This window comes from Enhydra lutris, unplaced genomic scaffold (genome assembly GCF_002288905.1).
Source record: "Enhydra lutris kenyoni isolate GAN:26980312 unplaced genomic scaffold, ASM228890v2 scaffoldscaffold1, whole genome shotgun sequence".
Taxonomy (NCBI): Eukaryota; Metazoa; Chordata; class Mammalia; order Carnivora; family Mustelidae; genus Enhydra; species Enhydra lutris.
The window spans coordinates 57,956,314-57,978,011 of NW_019154085.1; the positions used below are offsets into that span (position 1 = coordinate 57,956,314).

The window sequence follows — 21,698 nt, forward strand, 5'->3', positions numbered from 1 at the left end:
TCTGTTACCTCTTTGCATTTGCTATTTTAGTCAATGCCTGAAAGAGGGTACCAGGAAGTGTATTTTTGTATTGATTTCTCATGTAAAGTTATTTTCAAACAAATAAAATTCACTCTGTAATAAATTTAAACACCATCTCCCTCGTTTATATAAGCTTACATTAAAGTCCAAAGAGCTGAATGCTTACGCTCAGTCACAAACAAAATAAAAGTATTAAATTCTTTGACAGTCAAAGAAATAATTCTCATTCAGTGATCCCTTTATTATTGCTATCTTTAGTTTCCACTGGGGTTTGTGTGAATCAAATCAAATCAAATCAAATCCCACATGCACTTAGACAGAATTACAAATGAATGTTCTCCATTCCTGTTTAGGTTAAGAGTCCCAAGAATGACTATCATGTGAGTATAATGGCTGTCTTTTAGCAGCACTGACATAAAAGGGCTGTTCAACTGTGTTGTTTAATTGTATATATTCCAGTGCTAGGCAACTCTCCAAACCTTATTGTAAACATTGTATAAGGCCTGGAAGTTCAGGAAAATAATGGAGAGTTCAGGCTTTCTACAGTTAACTCCAAGTGACAGTTGACTTCTCCTTAGGATTTTATATATTGTTTACCATATTAGTGTACATTGCTCTGTCTCATAAAACAAGCTGACATTTGGAAACTCAGACTCATGCTATGCTCTAAGGCTGTCATTTTTTTCTCCATGAACACTGCCTTGGTGCTGTGTTTTGTTTCTTGTAATCTATTACAAACTGATGTACAGTTATGTTAAGGTTACTAATACAAAAGAATATAATAGAAATATATAATCAGTAGCTATATTGAGCAGGTATTAAGTATTCTGGTTATTATGTTACAGCAACAGAGAAATTTTAATTTGATGGAAATTATACTTTAAAAGTATTTCTAGGCAAAAATTCATGTTTTTGTATACTCTTGCAGGAGTCACTAGTTTCTAGTCACTAGTCCGGTGATTAAGGAAGAAAAAAAGGCAGAGAACCATAGGATAAAAGGTAGTACATTCCTACCCTTTAGTTTTATAAGAATGAGGCTCATTTACTGTTCAAAGGACATTGTTTATACATTCCAGACTTCCATCTTATAATTGCTCCAGGATCTGTAAAAAGGAAATCTCAGCAGGGCAGCAAAATTTATTCAAAGCAATAGCTGCACATAATTGGTATAAAATACCAGAACAGTCTGCTCTGAAAACTCTCTTCTCAGCAACACAGATTTCTACTCCCTCAACTCTCTTTCTATATTCAAATAAAGTTTGCCTTCTCTTCCACTGCTTGAACCTTTCCCTCCCCTACCCGGCTAACACATTTTTTTTAAATGGAGAATTTTCAACACAAATTACATGGGAAATTTTGACGCCCATTTAGTTTTATTAGTGTTTACCTGGTTACCACGGCAACAGGTAAGAAGGATGAACTCTACTGTGGAAGGAAAGTTGGTTTTACCTTGAGTATTTTCACAGAACACTGTTAGGCATGTGTTTTGCCACACACAAAAATGAGTAAAAATTTCATTGTTGTTTTAGTGTCCTCTCAAGAAATCAATGAAATGAACAAAAGAAAGGATGCGAACTTAAGAAATAAAGGAAGGAGAGTCACAAAATGTGACAGACCCCATACATTACAATCACAAATCTTTTGCTAGCACACTGTGTCACTGTTCCAGAATGTTAGTTGGGCTTCTGATAAAACTCCTTCAGAAGTGATATGGAAAGAAGCAAAATAACTGCTTCTTCCTATTTAAAGTGCCATTTTCATTTTAAAAGTTATTTCAACAAGTTCTTTTTGTGTGTTAACAAACAAGCTTACAAGAGCTTTGCTAATTTAATACCACTCTAAAAATGCCATTAGATAGGATTTTAGACATTTCTCTACAGACATGAAGGGGGATTTGTGGATGATTTTCTCGTTGTTCTTTTTGGAAAAGAAACAAATCTCCATGAAACTGGAAACATCACCTCCCAATATTAAGGATTAAAAAATGTTCTTGAGTGGCGATGGTTGCACAACAAGGTAAATGTACTTAATGCCACAGAACCGTACACCGAAAAACAGTTAAAACAGGAAATGCTATGTTATATGTATGTTACCACAGTAAACAAAACAAAAACATTCTTGAACCGTTTTCAAAATCTGTCGTATTGAACTTAGAATCTGTTCCTGATAAAAGGCACAGTCTAAGATGGGTCAAATGAAGTATAATGTGGAAAACGGTAGGCAAGAGGTAGGCTTGAGTAGTATGAGAAATCATAAGAAAACAAATATCCGTGAACTTAATGCCCTGAGAAGCATTTTCAGCTGTATTACAGGTAATATATTACACTATGATGTGCTAATCTGCTTTTCCTTATGAAATAATTATGGCTTTAAGTGAGTCTTTTTTTTTTTCCAGATAAACCTTCAAGGGAACTCTCAGATCAAATTGAGGCATTTTATTATAAAGCTGAATAAACATACACATACACACACAGAAATATACATATATGTAATACATACACACATACACACATCCTATGAACTCAATAAAATTTAAAAAAATGAATGAAGAACAGTCATATGTTCTTCTGGCTGTGTACATATTAATTTTCTATCTTTACTCTTTGAATATCTTCTTTGTAACCAATTCCCTTTGCATGGAAGCAACTAGTGTGGTGATTAAGGATCTAATATCCAGAATAACTACATCATGGAAATAAATGTATTATTTTTTTAGTTGAAGTAGACACCTTAATGATAAGAAACCTGGATATAGTGGTCATTTCAAAATAGAACTCAGTCTAAATAAATATAACCTACATTTGTAAAGCATATAGTACGAAACAGGAAGGGTTCTTGTATTTTTTGCTTTGCTTTTACTATCTAAAGCCTTAGGACCTGCTCTGTGTTAGTTGCTTTCAATTTCTTTCCTTTACATTCTGGTGACCAGTATTTATAAGGTTCCTCTATATGGAGGACAGTAATCTGAAAATCTGAAAATGCTATACCCAACTTCTAACTTCCAAATGGATTTCATTCAAGAATTAAGTTGGGTCCTGCATATCTACTTAACAATCCGTTATAGTTACAGTATCCAATATGAGAGTCACTAGCCACATGTAGCTAAAATGTTAAATTCAGTTCCTCTGATGCACTAGCCCAATTTCAAGTGGCTAGTAGCCCCCGTGGGGCCAGTGGCCACTGTATCACAGCGTAGATACTGAACATTTCTACCATCTCTGGAAGTTGTACGGGACAGGGATGCCCCTTCAGGATTGCTCTAGAAAGTAAGCTTCCCGAATTTACTTGAAAGGAGGTATTTTGTATTACCTTATAATGTCACTTCAAACTATTTAATATCAACAGTTGTTTTACTCCTTCAGCATCGGTCTGTTATGTAAAGCAAGGTACAACTGCATTAGCAGCTAGTTTCACAGAAAGTTATCCACTGTTGACAGCAGCAGGCCTGGCAAAATGCTTTCCACACAGGAGGCACTCCACTAAGTAATCCTTATCTTATTTGAGTAATAATACAGATTTTTAAGAAGGCAAGAAGTAGCACTGTTAATTAAAAGAAACAAAACTGGGGCGCCTGGGTGGCTCAGTCTGTTAAGCAAGGTCCTGATAAGCTTAGGTCCTGATACCAAGCGCTTAGGGCTCCACGCTCAGCAGGGAGTCTGCTTAAGAGATTCCCTACCCCACTCAACACACACCCACTCTCTCTAAAAATAAAATAAATAAATCTTTAAAAAGGGAAAAGAAAAGAAACAAAACCATCCATTAAGAAAAGTAGTAAGCAGGGGCGCCCGGGTGGCTCAGTGGGTTAGGCCTTTGCCTTTGGCTCGGGTCATGATCTCAGGGTCCCGGGATCAAGTCCCGCATCGGGCTCTCTGCTTGGCAGGGAGCCTGCTTCCTCCTCTCTCTCTGCCTGCCTCTCTGCCTACTTGTGATCTCTCTGTCCGTCAAATAAATAAATAAAATTAAAAAAAAAAAAAAGAAAAGAAAAGTAGTAAGCAGCCATTCATCTATCCAACAAATAGTTAAGGAACCCCAAACCTCCCTTTGTCTTTCTGCGCTCTTCTACACCCTGGGAGGCTGACCTATAATGACCTATGCATTGAAGAAATCTTCCTTCCTCCAAGTTCCTATTGGTTCCAAAAGAAGGCACAGTCGGGAGATCCCTCTGTGGGAAGAGAGTGAGGGATATCTGCCTAACGTGGGTTGGCCTTTGTCCTTGGCTGAAGGTCACTGCTCCTCTCTGGCAGTCCTCTGCGCAGGGCCACCCTTCTAAGTTCTAATAATGGCTCCCAATCTAGCCCCTCCTACCCTGCTTAGCAAAGGTAGGTGCCCATCTTTTGCTGGACTCAGAATATCTCATTATCCCTTTCTGGCTTCCCTAATTTCTGCCAACACATTTGTAAATACTCTTGTTTATTAAATATCCTTTAAATACCAAATTTAAGTATATGTTAAGTACATACGGTATGTTTCTGGCCAGAACCTTGATAAATATAATCATACATACTTCTACACAGTTCTAGGCCCTTAGAGACCTCCAACAAATCCTAAGAAGATATATTTCTTAGAAATGACACTTATAAAAAATATAAATGCTTTTCAATAATAAAGCCCCAACCATATGTTACTTAAGAAATTACACTGATCAAGTAGAGACTGTATTCTAACGGACCTCCCGTTTTTGCACACATGATATTCACTGTATTTAACTTAAGGCAGTCATTGAATATTTTGTTTCTCTACTTCATTAAGTGCTTATGTGACAGTGACAGACCAGCTTGATCGTAGGGTGGGGTCTAGGCACGAACAAGGAATTCAGTACTAAAGCCAGAGACTGAGAAAATTATACAGGTAATTTAGACTAACAGCCCATTTGCAGCCTAATCATGTGTGTATTTTAAGCAGAAGCATTTCATCCCTAAAGAATTCTGCCTGTGGTTCATATTTCTCTTTATCATGTTAGTAAACAAAAGATATGGACTCCCTTTAATCAACATCTATTAAGTACCTACCATACACAAAGCATTTAGTAGGCACAAAAAGGAACAAGATGTATTTCTTGTCTTAGAATCTTACATTCTTAAAGAGGAGACCACAGCTATATAAATTACTGTTAACAAAGTGTTATTTTAAACTATTACTATATAGAGAGAGTAATAGTAATATATAAATAGTAATATATATAAAACACTTATTATATATATATAACTTTATGCCATACTTTTTCTTTCCTGATATCTTCTGACTTTTTCAATCTTTTCCCCAACATGTAAACTATATTATAATGTAAATTTATTATACAGTATAGTCTAAATGAAATTCCACTTGATAGGAGGTAAAATATAATAAGAAAAGGAAAAATCCAGTTAGTAAACTTTCACGTCTCATTTTCAACATCCTAAAAATGGGATTTTATAAACTGTCTATGAGTGAATACAATAAGACTGAGTACATAACCAATAGAGAATTTGATATGTCTGCCTCAATTTGCCTGTATATTCTTAACAATGTGGGTAAAAAAATTGCTTGAAAGCTTCCTCATATGTTGAGGAAGTTACATGAAAGCTACTCAAACCAGAAACTTTTAGTCTAGGAAGTAAAGTTGGACCAGACGGGAAACTCCCTGTATACTGAGAGATAATAATTACTCAGATGCTTATTGGAACCCTAACTTTCTCCTTGGACTTTACGCCACGATCATCGAACATTTATGTTTTAACTTGGGCAGATAATGCACAGGACTTCTAAAGGGTCAAGCATGACCATCCATCTTCCATAGCTGAATACTAAGTAAGTAAAGGAAATCCAAATACAGCCTACTTCTGCGTTTAGGTAGAGGTTCAGAGGAATTCATGCACAAACATTAACAGTAAAATGTGCTGGATCTACATGTTTTAAAAGGATGATCTGCTGGATCCTCCTGAGAGAACTTTTTAGCTCAAGCAGTCAATTAATTTGCTCGGTAAAAACCCAAACAAAAACAAAACACCTAAAACATCTAAAAAACGCATGTCTCTCCCCAACCTTTAACATAGCACCCTGGAAACCTCCCTGTGACACGTGTCAATGACCAATGGTCCCCAAACAACTCCGTCTTCTTACAGATAATACAGAGGCCTTAACAGTATTTTCCATCGCTCACAGCTCTTTCTGCCATTTCCCTTTGTGCATCCCGTGCCTTTCAGAGATTACAGTTATGGTTAACACTTCCAGGAAGAAGAACAAAAAAGGCTTGAACCAATCAGTACAGAGGATTCCTGAGACAATGAGGAAAAAACAAAAGAAGCTACAGTTGTACCTTGCTTCTTCTCAATGACACATTCCCAAGAATGCTGGGTGTAAGTCAAATATTACAAAACATCCTCATCCTCTCCAAATGACTGAAATTATTTCACAAACTCTTTTTCTTAATATCTAGTTAATCTTTAATAGGCCACGGTTCCTGACGGCTTTAACTTTAAATTATACTTTCCATCAAAGATGTAATGATCTACAATAACCTTTGAAATACGTAAATGAACTAAGGATACATTTTTACCGGCAAATCTTTTAGTAAAGTGTGGAAAAATCACTCTCTCTTATTTGTTTAATATATCCTAATTTCTCCTGTATTTGATTTCCCTAATGGATGGCATAAAGCCAGGCATGATATTTTCAGCTAGTGTACTTAATGAGTATAAGATAGAACAGCATGAGGGAAAAGCTATGTCCAAGTGGTATAATGGGCTTGTTGATGCCGCCTACCGTGCATTTTGTTTTTCCAAGGTTCCCCTCGTAATTGACTAAAACAGAGTTCCTGAAGCCTGATCGTATGATGAGTGCTGAAGTCCTCCAACTATGTTCAAATATCTCATGAAAAAACAAGAGATGCTAGAGACTAGTATGGTGTGTTTGGCATTAGGAAGAAGGTGGTTCCCATCAGAGTGGTTGGCGTCAACAAATAAAGGAGGTGTTTAATCAGAATCTCTCCGGGTTTTTTCCTCTGGCGACCAAACACATTACAGCAGGATGGGAAAAGGTTAGCAAGAGTGAAGTAGTTTGGACTCTATCCTGCTTGTGTGGGAAAGCTCCAGGAGTGTCGCAAAAGTGAGAGGGTTTTGGCTCCAGACCCAGGGCTGCAAAAACAAAGACCCTTAGGAATGTGGTAAAGGAAGAATCCAAAAGCAGAACAAGGTCATGAACGGGCCAAAAGCCATGGAGGATGAACAGAGTCAGCTATGGGCTTCCCAGCTTAACCTGCAAGGTTAGAAGCAAGAGAACAAAGCAGATTCCACTCTGGAGACTGGTGAACCAGGAGATGCAACCAGGCCAGTGGGAGGGAAGTGCAGAAATCTCCCTGGCCCCATCTGTGGGGGTGACCTCAGACACAGCAACCACTACTGGCTTCTGATCAGATACCGGCTGGTGACATAGCCATTCACACCCCTACACCTCTGTGATAATCCTGGAATGACTGCCAGAACTGTGTGTGGCCCCTCTTTTCTCTTCCTTGTCTCCAGGCCACTGCATTGACCAGTCATATGAGATCAGGCCTGCGCCTCCCCCAACCACCACCCCCACCCCGCGCTGCACACCACCCCCACCACCACTCTGTCCCTCAGAGCCAGCCCAGCTCCTGTCTCTCCACTTTGGGTAGCTTTCCTCACCAGCACAATGAGGGGCTTGAACCTGATTATCTTAAAACTTCCTCCCAGATCTAACATTCTCTGATTCCTGGATGTTACCAATTCCCAGAACCATAAAATTTAGAGATGAAAGGAATTCAGAAGTTGTCTATTCTACCTCCTGCTTAACCTAAGCTAACCTAGCCAGAGCTCAGAAGCTCTGAAAGTTCTCTGCAGTTGTTTCTGGCTGGCCGGATACAGCAATAATCAGAGCTTAAACACCTTAACTATAAAGCATGAAAAAAATAGATGTAAGATCTTTTAAACATCTAAGAAAAAGTTTGAAGGAGCCAACGCTCGTGGAGTGGCATGTTCTATTGCTTGGAAGATCATACGGAGCAGCGCTTCCCAATCTCTGTTTGCACAACCTTCAGACCATCGTGAAAAATCACAAGGGGTGTCAGAAAATTCTCCAAACAAAACTAATTTTCAATTTCTCATTAGGCTTCTACATTTATAGGCCAGGATGATGGGATGGCACGTCAAATAAAGTCTCAGAAAGGAGAATAAAAAGTATTAAGGGGAAATACAGTGATACTTTGAAATGCATTCAAGAAAAATCAAAAAGAATGTCATCTGTTCTTTAATAGTGTGGTTTAGTTAGTCAGCTGCTTTTCAAAACTACTTTTGTTCTCTGATAATAAATATTCTGTCTCCCTCTTCAAAAACACTATTTTCTTAACAGGGTCTATGCCAACTATCATACTACAGAGCTTGAAGAAATCACTGGTTGTATTTAAGAAACAAGCATTTAAAACAATAACATTTTCCATTGTGTCTTATTATTAATTACTTTTAAGTCCTAAGTTTGCGAAACAGAACAAAATGAAACAAATAAAATAAAAGTCATAAGTTCATCAATAAATAAAGAGAGCTATATTTTACAGTTTGGAAGACATCAAATTCTCCCAAAATTAACATATAGATTTCATTAAGCCCATTCCAATAAAAATCCTGTTATTTCTTTTTCATGGAAACTGACAAGCTGATTCTCAAATTTATTAAGACCTAGAATAGTTAAGACCACTTTGAAGAACAGACACTTAACATATTGCAATAGTAATTATGACCCTATAGTACTGACACATGATCCACATAGAATCACACAAAAAGTCTGGAAAAAAAAAACATGTAAATGTGGTCACTTGAGTTACAATCAAGGCCACACTGAAATCCAAAGGGGAAAATGAAAATGTCTTCTTAATAAATGGTGCTGGATCAACTAGATTACTAGATATTCATGGGGGAAACAGACTAAAAATGAACTTGACCCTGTCCACACCAAACACAAAAAAGACAGATGTAAGGCTACTGTTGGGGAGTACAAACTGGGGCAGTACATGAGGGTGCTTTCCGGTGCTGGAATGTTACATAGAGACCTGGGGGGGGGCCATCCCCTGAGTGCATTAATCTCTATATTTAAAATCTGTGTCCTATACACATGCTCTACCTCAATAAAAAATTTAAATAAACACACAAGTAAAAGAAATTATCCCACTGTGCTCCATGATGGCCCAAATCATGTCTTATTTACATGTTTGCACCTTCCAGGGCACCCTCCACAAGGCCTGCTCAGTGTTTGTTGGATTTAATTAAATTTGCCAGGTAGCTCCAACTCTGTGATCTTAAGGAGATGATTTTGCTACAACATGTCTGAGTTGTGATAGCAGAACTATAGCTGTGTGCTTCCGCAGGGCAGACTCCTTTTAAATTCCCAATGTATTCATATTTAAAATATCTGGCTCCCTCCCCCAAAAGAGGGAGATAGGAACATTTGCATATTGAAAATCAGCCCCATTTTCAGGGTTTAACAAGATTCAAATCAAAAAGGCGAAGGAAGAAAAACAAAGAAAGGTGCTGCCATGTGGCACCCTAGCAAGCAGATGTTCATTTGGGCCCAGACACACAGATTACTATCACAATGTACTTATCTGAACATGCTATCGTCAGACCACACAGCCAAATCAAATTTTGAAGGCTCAAAGGATGTGCACTGGGAGAACATCCTGTACTCTGCAACATGAACTTAAATTCTGTGACAGAGACAGAAGGGTACAGAAGAACACTGCAGATCACCCACTGTCATTTTAATTCCTATTTATACAGTAAGAGAGAATCTGTTCTTTAAGAAAGCAATCAAAATCAAAATATAAGATTTCGGTTATTAAAATGAAAACCTGCGGAACGATGACCAAAAAAGAAACATACTTTCTCCCCTTAGTCTTCAGCAAATTAGATAACACACAATACTCTTGTGATTATTTTTAGATAAAGAACCATTCCGTGAAATATTCATGAAACAGAAGAGGCTAGTTATATGTGATTTTAAATATTAGTTTGGGTGAAGAAAAAGGTAAACAGCTTACCATTTCACTACATCATATTTAAATTCTAATCTCATTAGGAGTACACATTTGTCATCAAAATACTTTCTATTATGCTAATTATGTTCTCTTTTGTTCAAAGTATTACATCATGTCTGCACTTCTCTAACTACATTTATACATTGCCAAATAAAATTTTATTTTAAATTTCCGTATAAAATTGGATAAGGAATCAGAAAGAAAATCTGATTCAAAGAGGCAATTGTAGTTAGCAAATTCTTAATTATAATCTATAGCATTAAGAGGTAGTAAAGTTTTGTTTTGTTTTGTGTTTTTTAGTCAAATTAAGTCAGACACACTTGGTCCCTGATTTGGGCCGACTGCAGGGGGAATAGCTTGTAGGCAACAGTCACCCCAGCAGATGGACCACTAGCACAGCACACACACCTGTAGCTGGTCAGCAGTCAGTCCAGAGCCTACATGGCTCTTCCAGTGCAGGAAGAAAAATTGGGGGCAGGAGTTGGGGAGAAGGGAAAAGAAGGAGGGAGGAGGGGAAAAGGAGAAGAGAGTGGAAACACACTCTGAGACTGCCCAAACCCATGCACTTTATCCTCACCCATTTTCATTTTGCACACCCTTGGGTCTTGTCTAGCTCTTCACTCAAGAGTCAAGCCACAATCCAGAAACAAAATACAGGGGTCCATGGTCTGCCTCCTTCTCTTAAGCACTCACTGGTTCTGTTTTGACTTCCTCTCAGGGTAGAATTCTTAACATCTTAACATGTGCTCCACAGGCTGCCTTGGTAAAGTTTGAGGTGAAGGGGAATGTGCTGCCATCAGATTCCTAAAGTCTGGAGTTCCCCTATGAGTTATGAGCCACTGTTGGACCAGGACTAGATGAAAATAAGAGAAGTGCTGGAACTGGACAGTTTGTTCTTTGTAGTTTTGTTTCATTGTTATTTCCAGCCTTAGAAGCTGTTTGCTTGATTTGATGTTCAACGAGAGCAAGGAAAGCTGGAATGCTCTAATAACGGAGCCAGTGATGAACAAGGGACGAAAAGCACTAATAGAAAGCTTTGGACAGCATTTTTTAAAGTGAAATTATTGGCTGGGGCTGGGGCTGGGGGGCCATTACAGGAAAACAGGTGAGCAGGAAGCTAGTCTCCTAAGGGAGTGAGGAATGAGGAAGGCTCCCAGGGCGTCTGTCACTGGACATCACCAGCCACACCTCCCAACTCTTCTGGAAACCCAGTCCCTAGTCCTAGAAGCTTATAAAGCCCTACGGAAGGACTGCCTTTCAGGTGAGTTAGGAAAACCTACCCACCTCCCTGAAGGGGGCAAAAATGGGTTCCTGGAACCTGGAATTCCAACTCTGATACTCACACTCTCCTCTCACCCAAACATTGCCCAGCACAGTGCTCTGTGCTACCATGTGATTAGCATGGAACAACTATCTATGAATTCTAAAATGGGCTACTTTTACAGGCTCTTAAAGGTTGGCTGGGAACCCTATCATAAAGAGTAATAATTTATGGGGGCACCTGGGTGGCTCAGTCCTTAAAGCCTCTGCCTTCCGCTCAGGTCAGGGTCCCAGAGTCCTGGGATCCAGCCCAGCATCAGGCTGCCTGCTCAGCAGGGAGCCTGCTTCTCCCTCCCCGCTCCCCCTGCTTGTGTTCCCTCTCAAGGTCTCTCTCTCTGTGTCAAATAAATAAGTAAATAAATAAAAATCTTCAAGAATAACAATTTATGTATGAAATATATTAGATGTTTCAAGTTCTAGAAAACTGATGAGTGAACTTTTGAGAACAAACTTGAAAACAATTCACTTGTAAGTTAAGTTATTCCCAACCACTGAACAAATCACATAGACCTCTAAAAAATGTCATCTGCCAGCTATAAAATTTTTGCTGTAGAATATTTTCTGGTAGGGGCGCCTGGGTGGCTCAGTTGGTTAAGCAGCTGTCTTCGGCTCAGGTCATGATCCCAGGGTCCTGGGATAGAGCCCCACATGGGGCTCCCTGCTCAGTGGGGAGCTTGCTTCTCCCTCTCCCTGCCGCTCTGCCTACTTGTGCTCCCTCTCTATCTCTTTTCAAATAAATGAATAAAATCTTTAAAGGAAAAAAAAAAGAAAATTTTCTGGTAGACACTCTTTTAGGGTTGTTTAAATAAAAGTGTGCAAATAATCAGGTGGAATGAAACCTAAGAAGAGGCTGAGATTAGGAACTTTTTTTTTCTTAAGGCTTCCATCTTTAAAACAATGAAATTCATCAAAGTTGCACTTTGAAGGAGGCAAAGAAGGTTTTGGGAACAAATCAGTTAGTGACCTGAAAATAAAAACGAGCACTTTTTTTTTTTTAAACTAATGTCTATATTGGTCAAAAGCCCGTTTAGTGACAAATCTAAAAGCTATTGAGAAGACAAAGGTAAAGTTGATGATATTACAAATTTCTAATATAATTTACTTTTGCCTACAACCCAATATTTTATCTGAGTCTTTATTTTATAAGCTGTTATTGTTAGGGCACCTGGGTAGCTCAGTTGGTTAAGTGACTGACTCTTGATTTCAGCTCAAGATCCTGAGATCAAGCCCCACATCAGGATCGCTCAGCCAGGAGTATGCTTCTCTCCCTCTCCCTTTGCCACTCCCCACCCTCCAGCATGGGCATGTGAGAACGCTGGCTCTCCTGTGTTCTCTCTCTTGCTCTCTTAAATAAATAAATATATCTTAAAAAAAAAAAAAAAGTATAAGCTGCTATTGTTACTCTATAGGCAGGGAAGGGCTGAGAAGTTCTCCAGTACAAATACATTACCAATTGCAACTCTCAAAAACACCGTGTTTAAAAAGTGTTAAATAGGGGAAATAGTAGAGTGTTATTTGAGGAGCTCAAGTGTAATCAAAATACAAGTTTAAAATCTGAAATTCATTTTTGGCAACTCTTATCCCCCTCCCACCAACCCACGAAGAAACTTAAGAGCAGTATTTCATGATGTATACATCCAATTCTGCCCATTTTAATTAGTAAATTTTTCAACTGATTAAAAAAAAACAAACACAAAACTAGTTATCACCTAAAATGGGGCCACACACTTGCAGGGCTGGGAAAATGATGCAGTTTTCCTACAAGATCAGTAAAAATTACTCGTGATATCTATGAAATGATTGAGTTTTGCTGCACAAAACCTTTCCCTGAAATCACTCCTCATCTGGGATGAAGCCCAGTAGCACCTGCTGTTCAATGAGCAGCCAAAAGAGTGGGTTCCCCGTCCCCCCATAAGGCAAACAGAGGACAATGTGATTCTTGAAGGACTCAGTTTCATTTGCAGAGAAGAAGAAAGCTTTTTTCTGAAATAGAGCTAGAGAATGACCAAATAAAAAGAATAGTTATATCTATGAAAGATCATGAATAATAAAAAATCTGCTATCATCTGAAGAAATAACAGGTCGCACTGGACACATGATCAACACATAGATGGCAAGCACACGATGATGTAATTAGCAGCATAACAAAACTCTAGACGTTTTCTCCCTTTGCCCTGAGCAAGCCTAATAAATTAGGAGAAATAAACATCATTTCAAATGGTTTAAAACAGTAAGAGTAACAATTCTGTATAACCATTATGTCATCATTTAAGCATTATATTTTCAGCCTGTCTAACCTGAAGAGGTTGGCTTAGTAGCACTTATATAAGCATAAAACTTGAAAAATAATAATGTAAAACAAGGTAATTGAATATGAAACTCTGACGTGAAGGAATTAAGGTTAAGTACCAAAACAAAAAAAGTGTTATTCTGTAAAAGTATAAGTACTCATAAGAGGATTAAAAGGGGCAAAAAATACAAAACAATGCTGATTATAAATTCAAGAAATTTTCACTAATTAATCTAAAGCCCCAATTTCTTTCTAATATTCCCAGGTTTATTGTGGCCTTTATTTGCCCTTTGCTTTTTCTCATAAAACACATGGCAGAGTTTTTAACCCCACCGATGCCGATTTTCGTGATTTCTTTGTCACTCAGACCCTTGGTGTGCTGTCTTCCTGGGTGTATGATTTTGTAAATATTTTTCTTCACTTATGTCTTGTATTGTGTCTATTTTGTCTTTCCTGGTAGCTGGTGAGATGCTGGAGAGCAAGGACCAGATACACACTCCATAACCTTTTCCAATGTCAAGAGCAAAGAACGGTTCTCTGGGATCACTCAGGAAATACAAGCAATTAGTTAGTATTTCAGTCCTTCCTGAACTTTCATGAACCTCAGCAATTTTTCAACAAGCTTAAAACTTAACCTAATTCTAGAATACAGAATACGGATGTTACAGCCAACGTTGGAAATCATCCACCAGACATCGTGTTTACGGTACCAGAGTTAAAAACAAGTTAACTGTTCATATTAGCATCTGATCTCACTTTTAGGATTTTTAGGTTTTCATATTTGTCATCTAGAAAACTGTTCTCCAACCTCTAAAATGACAAATGCATCCACTTAAGAATTAGCTAAAAGCAATGTATAGAGAAGGACAGTGTTCAGCTCTGCATGTTTTCTTTCCCAGGAGGTCTAGGTGTTGATTTTTTCCCCTCCCCTTTTTTGTCTCTCTCTCTTTTACCATCTTTGACACACTTCTTTTCCAGTGCTTATTTGAAAAATTAAAATATTCATATAATTAAGTTAAGGGTACAAAAATACATTAAGAGAAACTAAAGAATTCAGCTAAGGGAGATAAATACCCAGTTTATTTTCAGCCTAGCCATCACCACCCCTTTCACATTTTCCCTTCATATTAAGAAATGTTTAGGGGTGGGGCACCTGGGTGGCTCAGTGGGTTAAAGCCTCTGCCTTCGGCTCAGGTCATGATTCCAGGGTCCTGGGATCGAGCCCCTCATCGTCGGGCTCTCTGCTCGTGGGGAGCCTGCTCCCCTTCCTCTCTCTCTGACTGCCTCTCTGCCTACCTGTGATCTCTGTCAAATAAATAAATAAAATCTTTAAAAAAAAAAAAAAAGAAAGAAAGAAATGTTCAGGGGCACCTGGGTAGCTCAGTGGATTAAGCCCCTGACTCTTGGTTTCAGCTCAAGTCACGATCTCAAGATCCTCGGAACGAGCCCCACATCAGGCTCCAGACTCCAGCTCTGCACTCTGCACTCAGCAGGGAGTCTCCTTCTCTGACTCTCTCTTCCTCACTCTCCGCCTGCCCCGACCCCCGCTCGTGTGCTCTCTCTCTCTCTCTCTCAAATAAATATTTTTTTAAAAAAAGAAAGAAATGTTTAGTTTCTATTACCAAATTTGTTTGTGTGTGCTCAAATTTGCATGTATGTTTCACACACCTGATTCTAAGGAGACCTTTTGCTGTGTATCATCATCTGGCCAAGCTCCCACTGTTAAGTCTGTAGCATCCAAGTGCTGCCTCTCCTGAGGCATGGACAGTTTCCATCAGGTCTTACTATTTATCTTTAAAATAACAGAACAGAGAAACCACAACATTTAAAATAATTCTACATAAAATCTCCAAGTCCAATGTTCAATTTTGAATATATATGGTTTGATTTTACACCAAATATATGGCACTGCATTTAAATCACTCACTTATCATTACTACATTTTCTTGATTAAAGCTATGGCACATTGAATACAGTACTTCCACTTAAGAGCAACTTGATATGGTTCTGCTTATTCCTCTAATGCCAACAGATGTCATCTTTAGGGTTATGCAACAGCCAGTAATTGAGAGATAACTAATTTTGAACACCTCAGTGCTAGTTTAATTTTTTTTTTAAGGTTTTATATATTCGTTTGACAGAGACACAGCCAGAGAGGGAACACAAGCAGGGGGAGTGGGAGAAACGGGCTTTCCACCGAGCAGGGAGCCCGATGTGGGGCTCGATCCCAGAACCCCAGGATCAGGACCTGAGGCAAAGGCAGATGCTCAACCGACTGAGGCACACTGGTGCCCCTCAGTGCTAGTTTATATTTTAGTTGTTATCCATCAAATGAATAAATATTTTCATCGAAATACACTTTTTTTTAGAAAGCCATTTTCTTGAAAACTGAGCAGGAAAAAGTTTGAATTGTGTTGGTGGGGGCCATTGACAGGAAGCAAGGACCAGGCTGAGTCACCGGTTCATCACATGTAACGGTTCCCCCCTCAGTGTAATACTATGAGATTTTTTTCTGGCACCATATGCTTTAAAGAAGAGTATACAAAAAGGTACTTTTTGTAAATTAAGCACTGACGCATTAATATGTGATTCTTCTTAGGGATCTTGTTCAATTCATAAAACAGCTTAAAGTTGTCATAATAGGGGCAAAATAAATCAAAACACAAATCAAATTACAGTAAGATTTCCATAGAAAATTAAACTGGATCATTACATTTATCAATTTTGGTCTACAATTTTTTCCCCTGGCCTAAAAAGATTTTGTATGTACTTATTCTGAATAATAATAGTCACTAACAAGCATTTATTTAGCACCTACTATTCTGTGGATCAGACAAGAAACCAGGAAAGTGTTGCTATCCCTTGCAGAGAGATACACAGTGGGATAGGAGACCATGCTTGGGGAGAATAAATGTTAGTGAACTGAGCATCCAATAAAAAACAAACTAGACAAAAAATTCTTCATCCTCAAAAAGAATGAACAATATTTAAGTGTCTATATGATTTTACTAAGCACCTATTCTTCCATTCTATATGTCCCTCAGGTGATTTTTATTGATTAAGTAGACATGGGGAAAATATTTTATTTTCTGAAAACCCTCTTTTTAATAAAAAGAAAAGGAAGAAAGACCCCTTTGTCTTTAACTAGGACCCATAACTTAAAATTTCAGTACTCATTAAATAAGCTGGGGTAATTTTAAAGTTCCAATAAACCATTAAGCAAAATACAAAGTCTGAGCAATATATCAGTAAAGTTTATTTTTTTTTCTTGAAACTGTATTACATGGAAATTGCCTATATTTGAACTTAAATTTAAAACCAAGATTGCCAACCACATAGGTCTATCTAGTTATACTAATACTAAATGATTGAAAATTCTCCTACTTCTCTTCACTTATCTTTTCGTACTTTTTTCTAGTAGCTCAAGATTTAGCTTCCAACATATAAAAATATAATAGATCCTATGGGAAATCCAAAAGAAAGAGCTATTTGAAGGGAAGAATGCTACAATATTGCATTATAATGCATCTTCATTTTAACCATCCAATGACCTTGAGTCTTCCAATACCACTTCTAGATAGCCACGCTAACCCACTCACTGAAGGAACTAAGGTATATTTAAGGTGTAAAATATTGCATGGCTGTTTTGATATATTTAAGCAAACTTTATTCACTGTATAAATGTGTTCACTCTATCCTAAGTCTTAAAGTCATGTCTCTGTATAACCAAACCATCTTAATAAACTCAGCTATGTACCAAATCATAACCTCTAATTCCTACAGAAACTGATGGACACAATATTCCTACGGTCACTAAAGTAAAAGTTAAGGAATTCCACAAAATGTTAATGCACACAAAAATTCAATTCAGAAAAACTACTTTGTTCTAGTAGCCTTCATCAATACAATCCCAAATTATACCACTCATTATTTTTCACATTTTGAAACTTAGGTTCAAATTTGTTCTTTAGTATACACTTATACAGAAATAGCTTTTAAAAGAAACTTTGTTTTAGAACATTTCATAAATTCTGTTTATGCATAAAAATTTTTACAGCAAGCTTTGAATATGGTATATTTTATAGAAATATCTTGATAACTATGATGAAAGATCACAAATGTGTCAAATTGCATCAGTTAGTACAAAATATTAGCTAAACATGTAAAGAACATTTTGTACTTCCTTTCTTCAAAAGAAATAGAATAAGTATTTCAATTCCCATCTGTATTTGCATATATGCATTGGCAGTGATGTATATTGTAGTATCTTTGAAATAAACAGACCATAAGGGGTGCCATTATACCAAGTGAAATTGATACAGCCAATGTTTGAAAATATGCACATACAGCTCTTTAGGTTAAAATACGTTAAATTATCAGATTTTTTTTTCTGTGTCGCTGAAAAGTGGACACCAAATTTAATTTTTCATAATATAGCACAGGTCATTTATAATCAGAAAACCCTTTAGAATAATATGTGCTTATATTTACAAAGCTACATCAAACCCCCTCTTAGAATGAATGTGTCAGGTGATAAAGGGAACCTGCTGTGATAAGACCACCCTGACAGAGGAACACAAAAACACCCAACAAGCATGTAAAATCGGGTTACTTGCAGTCTGTGTCACTCTACACTAAGATACTATGACAATTTCACAATCTCCTTTACTTCCCCTCATGTCCTGCCCTTCCACAGCATCCTCAGATTTACTTTATGTTTATAAATGCTTTTCTCTTTCTGTCGAAGTACAAAACATACTGATACAGTCACACACTATACCGGGACTCCACAGATTGTTGTTGTTGTTTGTTAATAAGTGTAGAAGCAACTAACATGTTTTTAATGGGGGAAAAGCACTAAATAAAATTTCCAAAACAGACACCAATTGGATGATTAACTCAAGAAGAATTACTTGACAGAAGTTAGTTTTGTAAACTATGGTAACAAAACTCATTTCAAGTGCCATTTTAATTGGTATGTATTCCTTCTGATGAAAAGAAATCCAATCCAGGCATTCTTTCTTGATTCAAAACTATCATATCCCCATTACAGGTTTCCGTCAGGTATCACTTTGTAAACAACCACACCATTCCTCAGTTTTTGATATAGCTTCCAAGCAGAAGTTTCAAAACAACTCTGACTAGCAAACACATCACTGTACTTTAAACAGACTGATGTTTTCTATCCCATGTATCAGGAAGTTTAAAAGACACAGCACCGAGGCAAGGATCATCACCACAGACACCAGTTTCTAAGTGAGACCATTAACTCTTGAGGTAGATTAGGCAACACTTGTTTCTAAAAACTAACTACAAATCAAACAAATTCTCTCTTTTTTAGAAAATGACTCACACTATCCTGTTAGCAACAAATATGTCAGGGAGATAAAACAGAGCTAGGTGTTTCAAACTATGCTTACCTAAAATCTGTATCTAGTCACTTTACATTTTAGGAGATGCCCCTTTCTGAGATAATGAAGATTCTTTACAATAGGGAATTTAGGTTTAATTGTCGAACCTGAATACCATGTTATATAGGTCAAGTCAGTGTGTGTGTCTTTCTCCTGAAACAAAGAAATTCAAGAGTAATAGGATTTCAAATTTCATAGTAGAAACAGCAAGATATGTTTTGAATGTCATTTACTGTAACACAAATCAATATTAAATGCTTTATGCAGGAAGCACACTTTCAGAAAATGGGCCCTAAAGCTTTCTGGGCTCCGACCCTAATTACTGGAGCAGGCTCTTGCTGTTTGTCTCTCTCTTCAATTATTTACGGGGCAAAAAGAGCCAAATGGCATTGCATTAGCTATATTAAATGCTACGTACTTGGTTTCTAACTTACTAATGGTACATAAAAATTACTAAGGTGAATGTGCCTGTAGAAACATGGCCCTTTTTCTTCTTCACCTGAGTGTACGTATTTATTATTCATACAGTTAAGTGTTGAATAGGCTGTCCTTTAGGCACACAATGCTGCATAATTTAAACAAGTGCATTAAACATATATGATATCTAAAAGGTAATGCATTGATTATACCTCAAAATTTCTTTGAACAACCTGTATTTACAATGTAGCTCACAAAAAAATCAGCACCTACCTTGGGTCCCTGAAAACAGTACATGGGGACCACACAGAAGTGAATACTGGGTATCCTCACTTCTACCATCGTGCTGCTTTCTGGCCACCCAAAGTAAGAAGAGAACTGGGGAGAGTGAAAAGGAGGTCCTTGATTGCTAGAAAATTTCTGGTCTGGGTGCTGACAAGTGTCCTTTTTTAAGTGAGCAAATACAGAGCTATGCTGTAAGTACATCACACGGACCACACACACTGTAAGAAAGGAAAGCTTATCAAGATTGAATCAGAGATCCTTTGCACCAGGCCAGCAATGTCCTCTGCCATCAAGGAGGATACGATTACAGCCTACCGAAGAAAGTTCAGGCGCTGCATCCGTACTTGATTCTTTTGTGATCTAGAAGGGCACCCGGAGTATAGAAGATGCAAATCACTGAAGAAAGCTGGTACATCCAACACCAACCCTCCCAGATTATGAACGAAGCTTCCAAAGCAGTGAGACCCTCTGTCTTCATGGGCCCAATACATTTTATATACATATGTGTGTGTGTGTGTGTGTTTAATGCATTCGGAATGCCTCAGATCTTTCTGTAAAAATAAGGTAGGCCCACTAACAAGGTACCCAGGGTCCCTAGAAAGTCAGTTGCAGTTTGTAAGGCTACATGTCATCAGCTGTGTTACCTAAGAATATGCCAAGGCCACTTTTGAGAAGCACCACTGGAAATGGATCTGTGGTCAAAATACAGGGTAGTATTCTTCTAAAGTCACTTCTTTCTCTGCACTGAAATCTGCCCATTGTCCCTCCTTTGCAAAAGCTACCGGGAAGATTAAAAAGGACATCAATGAAGGGTGAGTGAACTTTGGCCACTTTTCCACCCAAAACACCGGCGTAAAAGTAGAAATCAGTAACCAGGTGAAGTGCCACACCGCACAAAGATCAAGGCGAGGGGCGGGAGCGCAAGGCCGGAGGCGGGGAAGAAAATGTTCCGTCCGCCCCCCCCCACCCCAGCCCAACGCCCCAGCCATCGCGCGCGCGGGAGGTAGAGGGGCGTCCCTGGGGGGGCGGGAGGCCGCGCACCACTCCGAAGGAAGGCAAGAGTTAGGGCTCGCGGGGCGAGGCCCAGAAGAAGCGGTAGAAAAGCCGCGCCGCCCGCGGGTCCTGCCGCGGGGCCCCAAGCGTCCGCGGCCGAACCACCAACGCTCGGAGAGGGGCGCCGCTCGGCCCAGCGACCCTCCCCGCCTCCCCGGCCAGGAAGGGGCCGGCGGCTCTTTCCTGTCTAGTCTCTCCCCCCACGGCTTTCTGTAACCCGATCCCCGCACTCCGCTCCCCGGGCAGCCGCCGCCCCGCGCGCCTCCCCGCGCCACCCAGGCCAGCGCTATAGTTAGCAACCCTCCATCAACTCCGCCGGGGGTGGCGGGGGCTCGCTGCGCGCGCCCCTGCCCGGGCCAGACCCGCGCACGCCCCCGGCGCCCCCCGCCCCCCGACTCCCCTTTACCTTCGCTTGAAGATACTGGGGGTAGTAGTAGGTGGCGTACTGAGGGTACATCTGCTGTTTCCACACTTTGCCCATGAAGCTGGAAGGGAGCCTGCCGTGAGCCTGCCGTGCAGGGTCGCGGGCACTTTGGGGTTTCCAAGTCTCGATCTCTCCTGCCTCTCCCTTTCCGGCGGCGGCGGCGGCGGCGGCTGCCGCTGCTCCACCTCCCAGCCCGGACCAGACGTCGTCGTCGTCGTCCTCCTCCTCCTCTTTCTTCTCCTCCTCCTCCCAGGCAGAGAGAAAGACACTGCAGAGCGCAGAGGGCACCCCGGACAGGGCGCTCCCAAGGAGTTGCCTCCCGGAGCCCGACTGCTGCGAGGCTGCCAAGGGCTGGCGCGCGAACCGCGCTCCGCTCCGGCGAGCAGGCAGAGCGGGGCTCGGAGGTGATCAGTGCAAGTGGAAAGTGCTGCGGCGGCGGCGGCGGCGGCTACG

General features: G+C 39.4%; 1 protein-coding gene across 2 annotated transcripts in view; it reads right to left on the minus strand.

Annotated features, from left to right (window-relative positions):
• The window catches only part of LOC111143638 (RNA binding motif single stranded interacting protein 1), a 211,515-nt gene extending 190,062 nt beyond the window's left edge, over nt 1-21,453 (minus strand). For both annotated transcript variants that reach the window (XM_022497479.1, XM_022497462.1), the window contains exon 1: nt 21,228-21,453. In XM_022497479.1, coding sequence (XP_022353187.1) covers nt 21,228-21,302 — 75 coding nt within the window. In that variant the 5' untranslated portion in view covers nt 21,303-21,453. The remainder of the gene's footprint in view (nt 1-21,227) is intronic.
• Between the last annotated feature and the right edge of the window lie 245 nt (nt 21,454-21,698).